This window comes from Microcebus murinus, chromosome 14 (assembly GCF_040939455.1).
Source record: "Microcebus murinus isolate Inina chromosome 14, M.murinus_Inina_mat1.0, whole genome shotgun sequence".
In the NCBI taxonomy this organism is placed as follows: Eukaryota; Metazoa; Chordata; class Mammalia; order Primates; family Cheirogaleidae; genus Microcebus; species Microcebus murinus.
Window position 1 is genome coordinate 81,237,796 of NC_134117.1, and position 19,078 is coordinate 81,256,873.

General features: G+C 62.8%; 2 protein-coding genes and 5 pseudogenes across 2 annotated transcripts; 5 read left to right on the forward strand and 2 right to left on the reverse strand.

Annotated features, from left to right (window-relative positions):
- Window positions 1-2,590: 2,590 nt before the first annotated feature.
- LOC142876053 (uncharacterized) lies at window positions 2,591-2,709 on the forward strand (annotated as a pseudogene).
- A 3,467-nt stretch (window positions 2,710-6,176) lies between these two features.
- Window positions 6,177-6,295, forward strand: LOC142876054 (uncharacterized; annotated as a pseudogene).
- A 537-nt stretch (window positions 6,296-6,832) lies between these two features.
- LOC142875612 (large ribosomal subunit protein uL23) lies at window positions 6,833-7,354 on the reverse strand. Its single transcript, XM_076010359.1, has one exon. The coding sequence runs from the start codon at window positions 7,344-7,346 to the stop codon at window positions 6,876-6,878; it is 471 nt and encodes a 156-aa protein (XP_075866474.1). The 5' UTR covers window positions 7,347-7,354; the 3' UTR covers window positions 6,833-6,875.
- A 3,000-nt stretch (window positions 7,355-10,354) lies between these two features.
- Window positions 10,355-10,473, forward strand: LOC142876055 (uncharacterized; annotated as a pseudogene).
- Window positions 10,474-13,924: 3,451 nt separating this feature from the next.
- On the forward strand, window positions 13,925-14,043 carry LOC142876056 (uncharacterized; annotated as a pseudogene).
- Window positions 14,044-17,510: 3,467 nt separating this feature from the next.
- LOC142876057 (uncharacterized) lies at window positions 17,511-17,629 on the forward strand (annotated as a pseudogene).
- Window positions 17,630-18,166: 537 nt separating this feature from the next.
- LOC142875613 (large ribosomal subunit protein uL23) lies at window positions 18,167-18,688 on the reverse strand. Its single transcript, XM_076010360.1, has one exon. The coding sequence runs from the start codon at window positions 18,678-18,680 to the stop codon at window positions 18,210-18,212; it is 471 nt and encodes a 156-aa protein (XP_075866475.1). The 5' UTR covers window positions 18,681-18,688; the 3' UTR covers window positions 18,167-18,209.
- Between the last annotated feature and the right edge of the window lie 390 nt (window positions 18,689-19,078).

The window sequence follows — 19,078 nt, forward strand, 5'->3', positions numbered from 1 at the left end:
GTGTGTCCATTCTTGGGATACCTGGCTTACTGGAACGGGTTCCAGCTCTGGCCAGGAGAACACGAGAGGCGCCCTCTCACCGCTGCTCCTCACAGCCGAATGGCACTCCGTGGTGTCAACGCGCCACATTTTATTAATGCACTCCTGGATGGATGGGCACTCGGGTCGCTTCCACGTCTTTGCGATTGTGAATTGTGCCCTAACTGTCACTCTACCCCTTACCCAGCCCGTCTCCTCTGCCCCTGCCTGACGCACTCCTCCCCGGCCAGGCCCGTCACTGTCCTGGGCCCCCGCCTGACCGGCTCCTCCCCGCCCGGCCTGTCACCGTCCTCTGCCCCTGCCTGACATGCTCCTTCCCGCCCGGCCTCTCACCGTCCTCGGCCCCTGCCTGACCGGCTCCTCCGTCGCCTGGGCCTTCCAAGGGCTTGGTGTGGAGGCTGCTTCCAGGAAGCCCTCCAGAAACCCGGCAGCAGGGTGGCCGCAGCAGTCTCCAGCAGCCTTCCCTAAGTCGAGTGCGGGGGACGTGCCCCCGCTGTGCCGCGGGGGGCCCAGCCTGGTGTCTTCCCTGAGGCCCTGCGGCTGCCGGCTGGGGCTGCCGCTCCCCGCGAGGGGAGAGCCGCGGAGGTGGGGACCGCCTCCTGATGGGGACGTACGTACACGCAGCTCTCCACGTCGGATCCCGGGGCTCTCTGTCCTGCCCGAAGGCCCAGCGGGCCTGCGGGTCCTTAGAGTGGCAAAAACATCCGAAAGCTGAGACTGAGGGTCCGGTGGGTGTCTGCACTTTTGTGCTGGGCACCCCAGGGAGGCCCGGGGGCTGGCTGGACAACGTGGTCTGCTGGGCGGGGGGGGGGGTTTGGAGGAGCAACTGATGCCCTTTGCACCTTGGGTAGCAAGAGTCTGAGGTGTCTCTGAGCCCTGTGCCATGTCCGGGGGGGGCGCGGGGGGGGGGGAGGAGGAGGAGGAGGAGGAGGTGGGAAGGGCCGGGGCCTGCAGTCCTGTTCCCGGGGTGGCACGGCAAGTGGCTTCTTCCACAGGCTGCTTGGCCTGGGCTCCCTGTACCTGGGCCTTTGGGGGACTGGCCCTGTGCTTGCCAACACTTCCTGCAGGGACCCAGAGCTGGGAGGTGGCATCTCTCAGCCCTGGGTCGGGCAGAGCCCCAGCGGGCCATGCCCACAACCTCTCTCAGCACCGGTCCCCCAGAAGGCTCCTTTGGGACCAGGATTCTCTTGCGGTGACTCTTTAAGGTCTGGCCCCTGGATGGAGGGGCACCAGGAGTAGAGGAGCAGGAAGGGGAAGGGGGTGGCCATGCGAGGGGACACTTTGAGGCCAAGTCCCAGCTTCAGCCTGATCCTCCTGGGAACCCCGCTCTGAGACAAGGAGCCGGGCTTCGCATTCCCACAGCAGCCAGTCGTGGGCTGAGGACACCTGGGGCCTTGGGAACTCCCTGGCTTCTCCTTGGTTTAACATCTAGAGCTGCTTGTGAATCGGGCCGCCACACACACCCGAGTGCAGGTGTCTTCCGCACAGACTGCGGGCCTCGCTCTTCTGAACGCCGCTAGCTCGCCACCCACCCACGGGTGAACCTGGTCAGGGTGCTTTCTCTCGGGGGCAGACTCTTTTCCGGGCGGGCTACCGGTGTCTCTGTTTGCTCGTTTCTTTCTTCCATTTCGGGAAAGGCTTCCTTGCTGGGTGTGGAAATCTCCTATGCCTTCCCTCGCCTATTCTGTCAGCTTTCAAATTCTCTTTCAGTTGCCACCCTCACAGATGGATTAGGAAACTCTTTCCGGTGCACTCATTAGTGAAATGACCTCAATGAAGCTGGAATCCAATATCTAATGGCCGATTTTTAGCGAGTCCACACGCCAGGGTGGTCGGGGTCCAATGCAGCCCCGGCCAGGCCCAGGCCCCTTGGACCGGGCCACAGGAGGACACAGAGGAGGGTCCCGGCCCCCACGAAGCGGTGCCGGCGGTTCTCCACGGGCTTGGGCGTTTTCCAGAGGTAGGAGATGGAGGGGACTGATTTCTTCAGCGCCCCACAAACCACGCCACCCCACCCCACCCATGGGACACATCCCCAGAGAGAGACGCCCCATACACTGGCTCCCCTCCCCCTTGCGCTGTGCCCCAGCCCTGGCCCGGGGGAATAGGCGGCAGCCCACCCACAGGGCGAGGGGGGGCACAGCTGAAAGGGGTTGTGGGGGAGGGCGGCCCCTGGCTGGGGTCAAAGGGCGCGCGCGTGCGCAGTCAGCGTCAGCGGCGGCGACGCGCTGGGGGTGGGCAGCGGGTAGGTGAAGGAGGCCGGGCGAGGAGACGAGGGGGGCTGGGAGGGCTCCACCTTGGCGAGTCCAGCCGTGGAGGCGCATCTTGTGTGAGTGTGAGTGAGTGTGAGTGTGTGTGTGTGTGTATAGAGAGACAGCCCCCCGCCCCGCCCCGCCCATCACCCCCGTCCCTGGGAGCCCACGGGACCCGGCCGGCGAACTCAACAGGCCCGGCCTGGCGCGGGGCCTGGGGCGGGAGGCGGCGGCGGCGGCGGCGGGAAAGCGCAGAGAGGCTCGGCTTCTTGAGCGGGGCAGGGGCGCCCTCCGCCGCCGTCTAGGGCCACACCACCCTGAACGCCCCCGATCTCGTCTGGTCTCGGAAGCTAAGCAGGGTCGGGCCCGGTCAGTACTTGGATGGGAGACTGCCTGGGAATACCGGGGGCCACAGGCTGCTGCTTTTTTTTTTTTTTTTTTTTTTGCCTCTTGTTCTGTCCCCTTTCTGGGAGCGCGGCGGCGGCCCGGGGTGGGGGTGACCCCAACCCTCAGCGCCCGCCGCGGTGCCTGGCGCCTCAGCCCGCACCGTGGGGCCTCCTCTTGTCCCAAGCCGCGACACCGCCGCCACGCGGCAGCATGCGTGGCATCTGGACTGTCAGGTCTCAGACCAAAGGTCTGCTCTGTGGGAACAGACACGCTGGAGAAAACCTTGAGAGTCTGAGAGGGGAGGGAGTTCCAGAAGAAGGCCAGGATGTCATTTTGAGGGAGTATGTGACCAGAACTCGTCCCGTTGCTTTTGGGGGTTCTATGGGCTCCACGCAGGAATCTTTGGTGGTGGCACCTGATGTTGGGGGATCCGGAGTCACACCCAGACCTGCTCCACAGGCCTCCTTTTACTTTTCTCTTCGGATTCATGATTTTTAAAAAGTGTCTCTTACCTCTATGATTGCATTTTCTTTTCTCTCTCTTTTCAAGCAGATGATGGGAGTACAAGTATTCAGGTGACATGTGTTGCCCGTGCACCCCTCCCCCCTGTGTTCTCATTCATATACCTCTCATGTTGTTCCAGCGTATTGTGGGGGTACCAGTGTTAAGGTCGGGTACAGTTGCCCTCTCCAAGCCTCCCCCCTGGGGTCAGAGCTTCAAGTGCGCCCATCCCCCAGTCGGTGCGCACCCACCCCATTCCTAATGGATGTGGATGCCCATCGCCTCCCCCCACCCGCCCGACACCCACCCGATGAAGGTGATTCCTCTCCGTCCACTTAGGTGTCCATCCGTTCGTACCAATTTGCTGGTGAGCGCGCTCACGTGGTGCTCGTGTGTCCATTCTTGGGATACCTGGCTTACTGGAACGGGTTCCAGCTCTGGCCAGGAGAACACGAGAGGCGCCCTCTCACCGCTGCTCCTCACAGCCGAATGGCACTCCGTGGTGTCCACGCGCCACATTTTATTAATGCACTCCTGGATGGATGGGCACTCGGGTCGCTTCCACGTCTTTGCGATTGTGAATTGTGCCCTAACTGTCACTCTACCCCTTACCCAGCCCGTCTCCTCTGCCCCTGCCTGACGCACTCCTCCCCGGCCAGGCCCGTCACTGTCCTGGGCCCCCGCCTGACCGGCTCCTCCCCGCCCGGCCTGTCACCGTCCTCTGCCCCTGCCTGACATGCTCCTTCCCGCCCGGCCTCTCACCGTCCTCGGCCCCTGCCTGACCGGCTCCTCCGTCGCCTGGGCCTTCCAAGGGCTTGGTGTGGAGGCTGCTTCCAGGAAGCCCTCCAGAAACCCGGCAGCAGGGTGGCCGCAGCAGTCTCCAGCAGCCTTCCCTAAGTCGAGTGCGGGGGACGTGCCCCCGCTGTGCCGCGGGGGGCCCAGCCTGGTGTCTTCCCTGATGCCCTGCGGCTGCCGGCTGGGGCTGCCGCTCCCCGCGAGGGGAGAGCCACGGAGGTGGGGACCGCCTCCTGATGGGGACGTACGTACACGCAGCTCTCCACGTCGGATCCCGGGGCTCTCTGTCCTGCCCGAAGGCCCAGCGGGCCTGCGGGTCCTTAGAGTGGCAAAAACATCCGAAAGCTGAGACTGAGGGTCCGGTGGGTGTCTGCACTTTTGTGCTGGGCACCCCAGGGAGGCCCGGGGGCTGGCTGGACAACGTGGTCTGCTGGGCGGGGGGGGGTTGGAGGAGCAACTGATGCCCTTCGCACCTTGGGTAGCAAGAGTCTGAGGTGTCTCTGAGCCCTGTGCCATGTCCGGGGGGGGGGGCGCGGGGGGGGGGAGGAGGAGGAGGAGGAGGAGGTGGGAAGGGCCGGGGCCTGCAGTCCTGTTCCCGGGGTGGCACGGCAAGTGGCTTCTTCCACAGGCTGCTTGGCCTGGGCTCCCTGCACCTGGGCCTTTGGGGGACTGGCCCTGTGCTTGCCAACACTTCCTGCAGGGACCCAGAGCTGGGAGGTGGCATCTCTCAGCCCTGGGTCGGGCAGAGCCCCAGCGGGCCATGCCCACAACCTCTCTCAGCACCGGTCCCCCAGAAGGCTCCTTTGGGACCAGGATTCTCTTGCGGTGACTCTTTAAGGTCTGGCCCCTGGATGGAGGGGCACCAGGAGTAGAGGAGCAGGAAGGGGAAGGGGGTGGCCATGCGAGGGGACACTTTGAGGCCAAGTCCCAGCTTCAGCCTGATCCTCCTGGGAACCCCGCTCTGAGACAAGGAGCCGGGCTTCGCATTCCCACAGCAGCCAGTCGTGGGCTGAGGACACCTGGGGCCTTGGGAACTCCCTGGCTTCTCCTTGGTTTAACATCTAGAGCTGCTTGTGAATCGGGCCGCCACACACACCCGAGTGCAGGTGTCTTCCGCACAGACTGCGGGCCTCGCTCTTCTGAACGCCGCTAGCTCGCCACCCACCCACGGGTGAACCTGGTCAGGGTGCTTTCTCTCGGGGGCAGACTCTTTTCCGGGCGGGCTACCGGTGTCTCTGTTTGCTCGTTTCTTTCTTCCATTTCGGGAAAGGCTTCCTTGCTGGGTGTGGAAATCTCCTATGCCTTCCCTCGCCTATTCTGTCAGCTTTCAAATTCTCTTTCAGTTGCCACCCTCACAGATGGATTAGGAAACTCTTTCCGGTGCACTCATTAGTGAAATGACCTCAATGAAGCTGGAATCCAATATCTAATGGCCGATTTTTAGCGAGTCCACACGCCAGGGTGGTCGGGGTCCAATGCAGCCCCGGCCAGGCCCAGGCCCCTTGGACCGGGCCACAGGAGGACACAGAGGAGGGTCCCGGCCCCCACGAAGCGGTGCCGGCGGTTCTCCACGGGCTTGGGCGTTTTCCAGAGGTAGGAGATGGAGGGGACTGATTTCTTCAGCGCCCCACAAACCACGCCACCCCACCCCACCCATGGGACACATCCCCAGAGAGAGACGCCCCATACACTGGCTCCCCTCCCCCTTGCGCTGTGCCCCAGCCCTGGCCCGGGGGAATAGGCGGCAGCCCACCCACAGGGCGAGGGGGGGCACAGCTGAAAGGGGTTGTGGGGGAGGGCGGCCCCTGGCTGGGGTCAAAGGGCGCGCGCGTGCGCAGTCAGCGTCAGCGGCGGCGACGCGCTGGGGGTGGGCAGCGGGTAGGTGAAGGAGGCCGGGCGAGGAGACGAGGGGGGCTGGGAGGGCTCCACCTTGGCGAGTCCAGCCGTGGAGGCGCATCTTGTGTGAGTGTGAGTGAGTGTGAGTGTGTGTGTGTGTGTATAGAGAGACAGCCCCCCGCCCCGCCCCGCCCATCACCCCCGTCCCTGGGAGCCCACGGGACCCGGCCGGCGAACTCAACAGGCCCGGCCCGGCGCGGGGCCTGGGGCGGGAGGCGGCGGCGGCGGCGGCGGCGGCGGCGGCGGCGGCGGGAAAGCGCAGAGAGGCTCGGCTTCTTGAGCGGGGCAGGGGCGCCCTCCGCCGCCGTCTAGGGCCACACCACCCTGAACGCCCCCGATCTCGTCTGGTCTCGGAAGCTAAGCAGGGTCGGGCCCGGTCAGTACTTGGATGGGAGACTGCCTGGGAATACCGGGGGCCACAGGCTGCTTCTTTTTTTTTTTTTTTTTTTTTGCCTCTTGTTCTGTCCCCTTTCTGGGAGCGCGGCGGCGGCCCGGGGTGGGGGTGACCCCAACCCTCAGCGCCCGCCGCGCTGCCTGGCGCCTCAGCCCGCACCGTGGGGCCTCCTCTTGTCCCAAGCCGCGACACCGCCGCCACGCGGCAGCATGCGTGGCATCTGCACTGTCAGGTCTCAGACCAAAGGTCTGCTCTGTGGGAACAGACACGCTGGAGAAAACCTTGAGAGTCTGAGAGGGGAGGGAGTTCCAGAAGAAGGCCAGGATGTCATTTTGAGGGAGTATGTGACCAGAACTCGTCCCGTTGCTTTTGGGGGTTCTATGGGCTCCACGCAGGAATCTTTGGTGGTGGCACCTGATGTTGGGGGATCCGGAGTCACACCCAGACCTGCTCCACAGGCCTCCTTTTACTTTTCTCTTCGGATTCATGATTTTTAAAAAGTGTCTCTTACCTCTATGATTGCATTTTCTTTTTTTTTTTTTTTTTTTTTTTTTTTTTTTTTTTTAAGGTGAGAAGATATATATATTTAGAATTAGCCAGCTGGACTTGGTTTAGATGATCCCAATCTTGTTGGCAACGTCCAAAGCATCATAATCAGGAGCCAGTCGAACATATGCCTTCTTCTCTCCATCAGGCCTGATCAGGGTGTTGACCTTAGCCACATCAATGTCATAGAGCTTCTTCACAGCCTGTTTGATCTGGTGCTTATTGGCTTTGACATCCACAATGAACACAAGTGTGTTGTTGTCTTCTATCTTCTTCATGGCAGACTCTGTGGTCAAGGGGAACTTGATGATGGCATAGTGGTCAAGCTTGTTTCTCCTGGGGGCGCTCTTCCGAGGATATTTAGGCTGCCTCCGGAGCCGCAGTGTCTTTGGCCGCCGGAAGGTGGGTGACGTACGGATCTTCTTTTTTTTGTGGCTGTGGACGCCTTTTAGCACTGCCTTCTTGGCCTTCAAAGCCTTTGCTTTGGCTTCGGCTTTGGGAGGGGCAGGAGCTTCCTTCTTTGCCTTCGGCGCCATCTTGTGAAAAAGTATGATTGCATTTTCTTTTCTCTCTCTTTTCAAGCAGATGATGGGAGTACAAGTATTCAGGTGACATGTGTTGCCCGTGCACCCCTCCCCCCTGTGTTCTCATTCATATACCTCTCATGTTGTTCCAGCGTATTGTGGGGGTACCAGTGTTAAGGTCGGGTACAGTTGCCCTCTCCAAGCCTCCCCCCTGGGGTCAGAGCTTCAAGTGCGCCCATCCCCCAGTCGGTGCGCACCCACCCCATTCCTAATGGATGTGGATGCCCATCGCCTCCCCCCACCCGCCCGACACCCACCCGATGAAGGTGATTCCTCTCCGTCCACTTAGGTGTCCATCCGTTCGTACCAATTTGCTGGTGAGCGCGCTCACGTGGTGCTCGTGTGTCCATTCTTGGGATACCTGGCTTACTGGAACGGGTTCCAGCTCTGGCCAGGAGAACACGAGAGGCGCCCTCTCACCGCTGCTCCTCACAGCCGAATGGCACTCCGTGGTGTCCACGCGCCACATTTTATTAATGCACTCCTGGATGGATGGGCACTCGGGTCGCTTCCACGTCTTTGCGATTGTGAATTGTGCCCTAACTGTCACCCTACCCCTTACCCAGCCCGTCTCCTCTGCCCCTGCCTGACGCACTCCTCCCCGGCCAGGCCCGTCACTGTCCTGGGCCCCCGCCTGACCGGCTCCTCCCCGCCCGGCCTGTCACCGTCCTCTGCCCCTGCCTGACATGCTCCTTCCCGCCCGGCCTCTCACCGTCCTCGGCCCCTGCCTGACCGGCTCCTCCGTCGCCTGGGCCTTCCAAGGGCTTGGTGTGGAGGCTGCTTCCAGGAAGCCCTCCAGAAACCCGGCAGCAGGGTGGCCGCAGCAGTCTCCAGCAGCCTTCCCTAAGTCGAGTGCGGGGGACGTGCCCCCGCTGTGCCGCGGGGGGCCCAGCCTGGTGTCTTCCCTGATGCCCTGCGGCTGCCGGCTGGGGCTGCCGCTCCCCGCGAGGGGAGAGCCGCGGAGGTGGGGACCGCCTCCTGATGGGGACGTACGTACACGCAGCTCTCCACGTCGGATCCCGGGGCTCTCTGTCCTGCCCGAAGGCCCAGCGGGCCTGCGGGTCCTTAGAGTGGCAAAAACATCCGAAAGCTGAGACTGAGGGTCCGGTGGGTGTCTGCACTTTTGTGCTGGGCACCCCAGGGAGGCCCGGGGGCTGGCTGGACAACGTGGTCTGCTGGGCGGGGGAGGGTTTGGAGGAGCAACTGATGCCCTTCGCACCTTGGGTAGCAAGAGTCTGAGGTGTCTCTGAGCCCTGTGCCATGTCCGGGGGGGGGGGCGCGGGGGGGGGGAGGAGGAGGAGGAGGAGGAGGTGGGAAGGGCCGGGGCCTGCAGTCCTGTTCCCGGGGTGGCACGGCAAGTGGCTTCTTCCACAGGCTGCTTGGCCTGGGCTCCCTGCACCTGGGCCTTTGGGGGACTGGCCCTGTGCTTGCCAACACTTCCTGCAGGGACCCAGAGCTGGGAGGTGGCATCTCTCAGCCCTGGGTCGGGCAGAGCCCCAGCGGGCCATGCCCACAACCTCTCTCAGCACCGGTCCCCCAGAAGGCTCCTTTGGGACCAGGATTCTCTTGCGGTGACTCTTTAAGGTCTGGCCCCTGGATGGAGGGGCACCAGGAGTAGAGGAGCAGGAAGGGGAAGGGGGTGGCCATGCGAGGGGACACTTTGAGGCCAAGTCCCAGCTTCAGCCTGATCCTCCTGGGAACCCCGCTCTGAGACAAGGAGCCGGGCTTCGCATTCCCACAGCAGCCAGTCGTGGGCTGAGGACACCTGGGGCCTTGGGAACTCCCTGGCTTCTCCTTGGTTTAACATCTAGAGCTGCTTGTGAATCGGGCCGCCACACACACCCGAGTGCAGGTGTCTTCCGCACAGACTGCGGGCCTCGCTCTTCTGAACGCCGCTAGCTCGCCACCCACCCACGGGTGAACCTGGTCAGGGTGCTTTCTCTCGGGGGCAGACTCTTTTCCGGGCGGGCTACCGGTGTCTCTGTTTGCTCGTTTCTTTCTTCCATTTCGGGAAAGGCTTCCTTGCTGGGTGTGGAAATCTCCTATGCCTTCCCTCGCCTATTCTGTCAGCTTTCAAATTCTCTTTCAGTTGCCACCCTCACAGATGGATTAGGAAACTCTTTCCGGTGCACTCATTAGTGAAATGACCTCAATGAAGCTGGAATCCAATATCTAATGGCCGATTTTTAGCGAGTCCACACGCCAGGGTGGTCGGGGTCCAATGCAGCCCCGGCCAGGCCCAGGCCCCTTGGACCGGGCCACAGGAGGACACAGAGGAGGGTCCCGGCCCCCACGAAGCGGTGCCGGCGGTTCTCCACGGGCTTGGGCGTTTTCCAGAGGTAGGAGATGGAGGGGACTGATTTCTTCAGCGCCCCACAAACCACGCCACCCCACCCCACCCATGGGACACATCCCCAGAGAGAGACGCCCCATACACTGGCTCCCCTCCCCCTTGCGCTGTGCCCCAGCCCTGGCCCGGGGGAATAGGCGGCAGCCCACCCACAGGGCGAGGGGGGGCACAGCTGAAAGGGGTTGTGGGGGAGGGCGGCCCCTGGCTGGGGTCAAAGGGCGCGCGCGTGCGCAGTCAGCGTCAGCGGCGGCGACGCGCTGGGGGTGGGCAGCGGGTAGGTGAAGGAGGCCGGGCGAGGAGACGAGGGGGGCTGGGAGGGCTCCACCTTGGCGAGTCCAGCCGTGGAGGCGCATCTTGTGTGAGTGTGAGTGAGTGTGAGTGTGTGTGTGTGTGTATAGAGAGACAGCCCCCCGCCCCGCCCCGCCCATCACCCCCGTCCCTGGGAGCCCACGGGACCCGGCCGGCGAACTCAACAGGCCCGGCCCGGCGCGGGGCCTGGGGCGGGAGGCGGCGGCGGCGGCGGCGGCGGCGGCGGCGGCGGCGGCGGCGGCGGCGGGAAAGCGCAGAGAGGCTCGGCTTCTTGAGCGGGGCAGGGGCGCCCTCCGCCGCCGTCTAGGGCCACACCACCCTGAACGCCCCCGATCTCGTCTGGTCTCGGAAGCTAAGCAGGGTCGGGCCCGGTCAGTACTTGGATGGGAGACTGCCTGGGAATACCGGGGGCCACAGGCTGCTGCTTTTTTTTTTTTTTTTTTTTTTTGCCTCTTGTTCTGTCCCCTTTCTGGGAGCGCGGCGGCGGCCCGGGGTGGGGGTGACCCCAACCCTCAGCGCCCGCCGCGGTGCCTGGCGCCTCAGCCCGCACCGTGGGGCCTCCTCTTGTCCCAAGCCGCGACACCGCCGCCACGCGGCAGCATGCGTGGCATCTGGACTGTCAGGTCTCAGACCAAAGGTCTGCTCTGTGGGAACAGACACGCTGGAGAAAACCTTGAGAGTCTGAGAGGGGAGGGAGTTCCAGAAGAAGGCCAGGATGTCATTTTGAGGGAGTATGTGACCAGAACTCGTCCCGTTGCTTTTGGGGGTTCTATGGGCTCCACGCAGGAATCTTTGGTGGTGGCACCTGATGTTGGGGGATCCGGAGTCACACCCAGACCTGCTCCACAGGCCTCCTTTTACTTTTCTCTTCGGATTCATGATTTTTAAAAAGTGTCTCTTACCTCTATGATTGCATTTTCTTTTCTCTCTCTTTTCAAGCAGATGATGGGAGTACAAGTATTCAGGTGACATGTGTTGCCCGTGCACCCCTCCCCCCTGTGTTCTCATTCATATACCTCTCATGTTGTTCCAGCGTATTGTGGGGGTACCAGTGTTAAGGTCGGGTACAGTTGCCCTCTCCAAGCCTCCCCCCTGGGGTCAGAGCTTCAAGTGCGCCCATCCCCCAGTCGGTGCGCACCCACCCCATTCCTAATGGATGTGGATGCCCATCGCCTCCCCCCACCCGCCCGACACCCACCCGATGAAGGTGATTCCTCTCCGTCCACTTAGGTGTCCATCCGTTCGTACCAATTTGCTGGTGAGCGCGCTCACGTGGTGCTCGTGTGTCCATTCTTGGGATACCTGGCTTACTGGAACGGGTTCCAGCTCTGGCCAGGAGAACACGAGAGGCGCCCTCTCACCGCTGCTCCTCACAGCCGAATGGCACTCCGTGGTGTCCACGCGCCACATTTTATTAATGCACTCCTGGATGGATGGGCACTCGGGTCGCTTCCACGTCTTTGCGATTGTGAATTGTGCCCTAACTGTCACCCTACCCCTTACCCAGCCCGTCTCCTCTGCCCCTGCCTGACGCACTCCTCCCCGGCCAGGCCCGTCACTGTCCTGGGCCCCCGCCTGACCGGCTCCTCCCCGCCCGGCCTGTCACCGTCCTCTGCCCCTGCCTGACATGCTCCTTCCCGCCCGGCCTCTCACCGTCCTCGGCCCCTGCCTGACCGGCTCCTCCGTCGCCTGGGCCTTCCAAGGGCTTGGTGTGGAGGCTGCTTCCAGGAAGCCCTCCAGAAACCCGGCAGCAGGGTGGCCGCAGCAGTCTCCAGCAGCCTTCCCTAAGTCGAGTGCGGGGGACGTGCCCCCGCTGTGCCGCGGGGGGCCCAGCCTGGTGTCTTCCCTGATGCCCTGCGGCTGCCGGCTGGGGCTGCCGCTCCCCGCGAGGGGAGAGCCGCGGAGGTGGGGACCGCCTCCTGATGGGGACGTACGTACACGCAGCTCTCCACGTCGGATCCCGGGGCTCTCTGTCCTGCCCGAAGGCCCAGCGGGCCTGCGGGTCCTTAGAGTGGCAAAAACATCCGAAAGCTGAGACTGAGGGTCCGGTGGGTGTCTGCACTTTTGTGCTGGGCACCCCAGGGAGGCCCGGGGGCTGGCTGGACAACGTGGTCTGCTGGGCGGGGGAGGGTTTGGAGGAGCAACTGATGCCCTTCGCACCTTGGGTAGCAAGAGTCTGAGGTGTCTCTGAGCCCTGTGCCATGTCCGGGGGGGGGGCGCGGGGGGGGGGGAGGAGGAGGAGGAGGAGGAGGTGGGAAGGGCCGGGGCCTGCAGTCCTGTTCCCGGGGTGGCACGGCAAGTGGCTTCTTCCACAGGCTGCTTGGCCTGGGCTCCCTGCACCTGGGCCTTTGGGGGACTGGCCCTGTGCTTGCCAACACTTCCTGCAGGGACCCAGAGCTGGGAGGTGGCATCTCTCAGCCCTGGGTCGGGCAGAGCCCCAGCGGGCCATGCCCACAACCTCTCTCAGCACCGGTCCCCCAGAAGGCTCCTTTGGGACCAGGATTCTCTTGCGGTGACTCTTTAAGGTCTGGCCCCTGGATGGAGGGGCACCAGGAGTAGAGGAGCAGGAAGGGGAAGGGGGTGGCCATGCGAGGGGACACTTTGAGGCCAAGTCCCAGCTTCAGCCTGATCCTCCTGGGAACCCCGCTCTGAGACAAGGAGCCGGGCTTCGCATTCCCACAGCAGCCAGTCGTGGGCTGAGGACACCTGGGGCCTTGGGAACTCCCTGGCTTCTCCTTGGTTTAACATCTAGAGCTGCTTGTGAATCGGGCCGCCACACACACCCGAGTGCAGGTGTCTTCCGCACAGACTGCGGGCCTCGCTCTTCTGAACGCCGCTAGCTCGCCACCCACCCACGGGTGAACCTGGTCAGGGTGCTTTCTCTCGGGGGCAGACTCTTTTCCGGGCGGGCTACCGGTGTCTCTGTTTGCTCGTTTCTTTCTTCCATTTCGGGAAAGGCTTCCTTGCTGGGTGTGGAAATCTCCTATGCCTTCCCTCGCCTATTCTGTCAGCTTTCAAATTCTCTTTCAGTTGCCACCCTCACAGATGGATTAGGAAACTCTTTCCGGTGCACTCATTAGTGAAATGACCTCAATGAAGCTGGAATCCAATATCTAATGGCCGATTTTTAGCGAGTCCACACGCCAGGGTGGTCGGGGTCCAATGCAGCCCCGGCCAGGCCCAGGCCCCTTGGACCGGGCCACAGGAGGACACAGAGGAGGGTCCCGGCCCCCACGAAGCGGTGCCGGCGGTTCTCCACGGGCTTGGGCGTTTTCCAGAGGTAGGAGATGGAGGGGACTGATTTCTTCAGCGCCCCACAAACCACGCCACCCCACCCCACCCATGGGACACATCCCCAGAGAGAGACGCCCCATACACTGGCTCCCCTCCCCCTTGCGCTGTGCCCCAGCCCTGGCCCGGGGGAATAGGCGGCAGCCCACCCACAGGGCGAGGGGGGGCACAGCTGAAAGGGGTTGTGGGGGAGGGCGGCCCCTGGCTGGGGTCAAAGGGCGCGCGCGTGCGCAGTCAGCGTCAGCGGCGGCGACGCGCTGGGGGTGGGCAGCGGGTAGGTGAAGGAGGCCGGGCGAGGAGACGAGGGGGGCTGGGAGGGCTCCACCTTGGCGAGTCCAGCCGTGGAGGCGCATCTTGTGTGAGTGTGAGTGAGTGTGAGTGTGTGTGTGTGTGTATAGAGAGACAGCCCCCCGCCCCGCCCCGCCCATCACCCCCGTCCCTGGGAGCCCACGGGACCCGGCCGGCGAACTCAACAGGCCCGGCCTGGCGCGGGGCCTGGGGCGGGAGGCGGCGGCGGCGGCGGCGGGAAAGCGCAGAGAGGCTCGGCTTCTTGAGCGGGGCAGGGGCGCCCTCCGCCGCCGTCTAGGGCCACACCACCCTGAACGCCCCCGATCTCGTCTGGTCTCGGAAGCTAAGCAGGGTCGGGCCCGGTCAGTACTTGGATGGGAGACTGCCTGGGAATACCGGGGGCCACAGGCTGCTGCTTTTTTTTTTTTTTTTTTTTTTGCCTCTTGTTCTGTCCCCTTTCTGGGAGCGCGGCGGCGGCCCGGGGTGGGGGTGACCCCAACCCTCAGCGCCCGCCGCGGTGCCTGGCGCCTCAGCCCGCACCGTGGGGCCTCCTCTTGTCCCAAGCCGCGACACCGCCGCCACGCGGCAGCATGCGTGGCATCTGGACTGTCAGGTCTCAGACCAAAGGTCTGCTCTGTGGGAACAGACACGCTGGAGAAAACCTTGAGAGTCTGAGAGGGGAGGGAGTTCCAGAAGAAGGCCAGGATGTCATTTTGAGGGAGTATGTGACCAGAACTCGTCCCGTTGCTTTTGGGGGTTCTATGGGCTCCACGCAGGAATCTTTGGTGGTGGCACCTGATGTTGGGGGATCCGGAGTCACACCCAGACCTGCTCCACAGGCCTCCTTTTACTTTTCTCTTCGGATTCATGATTTTTAAAAAGTGTCTCTTACCTCTATGATTGCATTTTCTTTTCTCTCTCTTTTCAAGGAGATGATGGGAGTACAAGTATTCAGGTGACATGTGTTGCCCGTGCACCCCTCCCCCCTGTGTTCTCATTCATATACCTCTCATGTTGTTCCAGCGTATTGTGGGGGTACCAGTGTTAAGGTCGGGTACAGTTGCCCTCTCCAAGCCTCCCCCCTGGGGTCAGAGCTTCAAGTGCGCCCATCCCCCAGTCGGTGCGCACCCACCCCATTCCTAATGGATGTGGATGCCCATCGCCTCCCCCCACCCGCCCGACACCCACCCGATGAAGGTGATTCCTCTCCGTCCACTTAGGTGTCCATCCGTTCGTACCAATTTGCTGGTGAGCGCGCTCACGTGGTGCTCGTGTGTCCATTCTTGGGATACCTGGCTTACTGGAACGGGTTCCAGCTCTGGCCAGGAGAACACGAGAGGCGCCCTCTCACCGCTGCTCCTCACAGCCGAATGGCACTCCGTGGTGTCCACGCGCCACATTTTATTAATGCACTCCTGGATGGATGGGCACTCGGGTCGCTTCCACGTCTTTGCGATTGTGAATTGTGCCCTAACTGTCACTCTACCCCTTACCCAGCCCGTCTCCTCTGCCCCTGCCTGACGCACTCCTCCCCGGCCAGGCCCGTCACTGTCCTGGGCCCCCGCCTGACCGGCTCCTCCCCGCCCGGCCTGTCACCGTCCTCTGCCCCTGCCTGACATGCTCCTTCCCGCCCGGCCTCTCACCGTCCTCGGCCCCTGCCTGACCGGCTCCTCCGTCGCCTGGGCCTTCCAAGGGCTTGGTGTGGAGGCTGCTTCCAGGAAGCCCTCCAGAAACCCGGCAGCAGGGTGGCCGCAGCAGTCTCCAGCAGCCTTCCCTAAGTCGAGTGCGGGGGACGTGCCCCCGCTGTGCCGCGGGGGGCCCAGCCTGGTGTCTTCCCTGATGCCCTGCGGCTGCCGGCTGGGGCTGCCGCTCCCCGCGAGGGGAGAGCCGCGGAGGTGGGGACCGCCTCCTGATGGGGACGTACGTACACGCAGCTCTCCACGTCGGATCCCGGGGCTCTCTGTCCTGCCCGAAGGCCCAGCGGGCCTGCGGGTCCTTAGAGTGGCAAAAACATCCGAAAGCTGAGACTGAGGGTCCGGTGGGTGTCTGCACTTTTGTGCTGGGCACCCCAGGGAGGCCCGGGGGCTGGCTGGACAACGTGGTCTGCTGGGCGGGGGGGGGTTGGAGGAGCAACTGATGCCCTTCGCACCTTGGGTAGCAAGAGTCTGAGGTGTCTCTGAGCCCTGTGCCATGTCCGGGGGGGGGGGCGCGGGGGGGGGGAGGAGGAGGAGGAGGAGGAGGTGGGAAGGGCCGGGGCCTGCAGTCCTGTTCCCGGGGTGGCACGGCAAGTGGCTTCTTCCACAGGCTGCTTGGCCTGGGCTCCCTGCACCTGGGCCTTTGGGGGACTGGCCCTGTGCTTGCCAACACTTCCTGCAGGGACCCAGAGCTGGGAGGTGGCATCTCTCAGCCCTGGGTCGGGCAGAGCCCCAGCGGGCCATGCCCACAACCTCTCTCAGCACCGGTCCCCCAGAAGGCTCCTTTGGGACCAGGATTCTCTTGCGGTGACTCTTTAAGGTCTGGCCCCTGGATGGAGGGGCACCAGGAGTAGAGGAGCAGGAAGGGGAAGGGGGTGGCCATGCGAGGGGACACTTTGAGGCCAAGTCCCAGCTTCAGCCTGATCCTCCTGGGAACCCCGCTCTGAGACAAGGAGCCGGGCTTCGCATTCCCACAGCAGCCAGTCGTGGGCTGAGGACACCTGGGGCCTTGGGAACTCCCTGGCTTCTCCTTGGTTTAACATCTAGAGCTGCTTGTGAATCGGGCCGCCACACACACCCGAGTGCAGGTGTCTTCCGCACAGACTGCGGGCCTCGCTCTTCTGAACGCCGCTAGCTCGCCACCCACCCACGGGTGAACCTGGTCAGGGTGCTTTCTCTCGGGGGCAGACTCTTTTCCGGGCGGGCTACCGGTGTCTCTGTTTGCTCGTTTCTTTCTTCCATTTCGGGAAAGGCTTCCTTGCTGGGTGTGGAAATCTCCTATGCCTTCCCTCGCCTATTCTGTCAGCTTTCAAATTCTCTTTCAGTTGCCACCCTCACAGATGGATTAGGAAACTCTTTCCGGTGCACTCATTAGTGAAATGACCTCAATGAAGCTGGAATCCAATATCTAATGGCCGATTTTTAGCGAGTCCACACGCCAGGGTGGTCGGGGTCCAATGCAGCCCCGGCCAGGCCCAGGCCCCTTGGACCGGGCCACAGGAGGACACAGAGGAGGGTCCCGGCCCCCACGAAGCGGTGCCGGCGGTTCTCCACGGGCTTGGGCGTTTTCCAGAGGTAGGAGATGGAGGGGACTGATTTCTTCAGCGCCCCACAAACCACGCCACCCCACCCCACCCATGGGACACATCCCCAGAGAGAGACGCCCCATACACTGGCTCCCCTCCCCCTTGCGCTGTGCCCCAGCCCTGGCCCGGGGGAATAGGCGGCAGCCCACCCACAGGGCGAGGGGGGGCACAGCTGAAAGGGGTTGTGGGGGAGGGCGGCCCCTGGCTGGGGTCAAAGGGCGCGCGCGTGCGCAGTCAGCGTCAGCGGCGGCGACGCGCTGGGGGTGGGCAGCGGGTAGGTGAAGGAGGCCGGGCGAGGAGACGAGGGGGGCTGGGAGGGCTCCACCTTGGCGAGTCCAGCCGTGGAGGCGCATCTTGTGTGAGTGTGAGTGAGTGTGAGTGTGTGTGTGTGTGTATAGAGAGACAGCCCCCCGCCCCGCCCCGCCCATCACCCCCGTCCCTGGGAGCCCACGGGACCCGGCCGGCGAACTCAACAGGCCCGGCCCGGCGCGGGGCCTGGGGCGGGAGGCGGCGGCGGCGGCGGCGGCGGCGGCGGCGGCGGCGGGAAAGCGCAGAGAGGCTCGGCTTCTTGAGCGGGGCAGGGGCGCCCTCCGCCGCCGTCTAGGGCCACACCACCCTGAACGCCCCCGATCTCGTCTGGTCTCGGAAGCTAAGCAGGGTCGGGCCCGGTCAGTACTTGGATGGGAGACTGCCTGGGAATACCGGGGGCCACAGGCTGCTTCTTTTTTTTTTTTTTTTTTTTTTTGCCTCTTGTTCTGTCCCCTTTCTGGGAGCGCGGCGGCGGCCCGGGGTGGGGGTGACCCCAACCCTCAGCGCCCGCCGCGCTGCCTGGCGCCTCAGCCCGCACCGTGGGGCCTCCTCTTGTCCCAAGCCGCGACACCGCCGCCACGCGGCAGCATGCGTGGCATCTGCACTGTCAGGTCTCAGACCAAAGGTCTGCTCTGTGGGAACAGACACGCTGGAGAAAACCTTGAGAGTCTGAGAGGGGAGGGAGTTCCAGAAGAAGGCCAGGATGTCATTTTGAGGGAGTATGTGACCAGAACTCGTCCCGTTGCTTTTGGGGGTTCTATGGGCTCCACGCAGGAATCTTTGGTGGTGGCACCTGATGTTGGGGGATCCGGAGTCACACCCAGACCTGCTCCACAGGCCTCCTTTTACTTTTCTCTTCGGATTCATGATTTTTAAAAAGTGTCTCTTACCTCTATGATTGCATTTTCTTTTTTTTTTTTTTTTTTTTTTTTTTTTTTTTTTAAGGTGAGAAGATATATATATTTAGAATTAGCCAGCTGGACTTGGTTTAGATGATCCCAATCTTGTTGGCAACGTCCAAAGCATCATAATCAGGAGCCAGTCGAACATATGCCTTCTTCTCTCCATCAGGCCTGATCAGGGTGTTGACCTTAGCCACATCAATGTCATAGAGCTTCTTCACAGCCTGTTTGATCTGGTGCTTATTGGCTTTGACATCCACAATGAACACAAGTGTGTTGTTGTCTTCTATCTTCTTCATGGCAGACTCTGTGGTCAAGGGGAACTTGATGATGGCATAGTGGTCAAGCTTGTTTCTCCTGGGGGCGCTCTTCCGAGGATATTTAGGCTGCCTCCGGAGCCGCAGTGTCTTTGGCCGCCGGAAGGTGGGTGACGTACGGATCTTCTTTTTTTTGTGGCTGTGGACGCCTTTTAGCACTGCCTTCTTGGCCTTCAAAGCCTTTGCTTTGGCTTCGGCTTTGGGAGGGGCAGGAGCTTCCTTCTTTGCCTTCGGCGCCATCTTGTGAAAAAGTATGATTGCATTTTCTTTTCTCTCTCTTTTCAAGCAGATGATGGGAGTACAAGTATTCAGGTGACATGTGTTGCCCGTGCACCCCTCCCCCCTGTGTTCTCATTCATATACCTCTCATGTTGTTCCAGCGTATTGTGGGGGTACCAGTGTTAAGGTCGGGTACAGTTGCCCTCTCCAAGCCTCCCCCCTGGGGTCAGAGCTTCAAGTGCGCCCATCCCCCAGTCGGTGCGCACCCACCCCATTCCTAATGGATGTGGATGCCCATCGCCTCCCCCCACCCGCCCGACACCCACCCGATGAAGGTGATTCCTCTCCGTCCACTTAGGTGTCCATCCGTTCGTACCAATTTGCTGGTGAGCGCGCTCACGTGGTGCTCGTGTGTCCAT

Bases quoted from the DNA above. Each gene is read 5' to 3' on its own strand.
- LOC142875612 (XM_076010359.1), bottom strand. From the start codon at position 7,346: ATGGCGCCGAAGGCAAAGAAGGAAGCTCCTGCCCCTCCCAAAGCCGAA.
- LOC142875613 (XM_076010360.1), bottom strand. From the start codon at position 18,680: ATGGCGCCGAAGGCAAAGAAGGAAGCTCCTGCCCCTCCCAAAGCCGAA.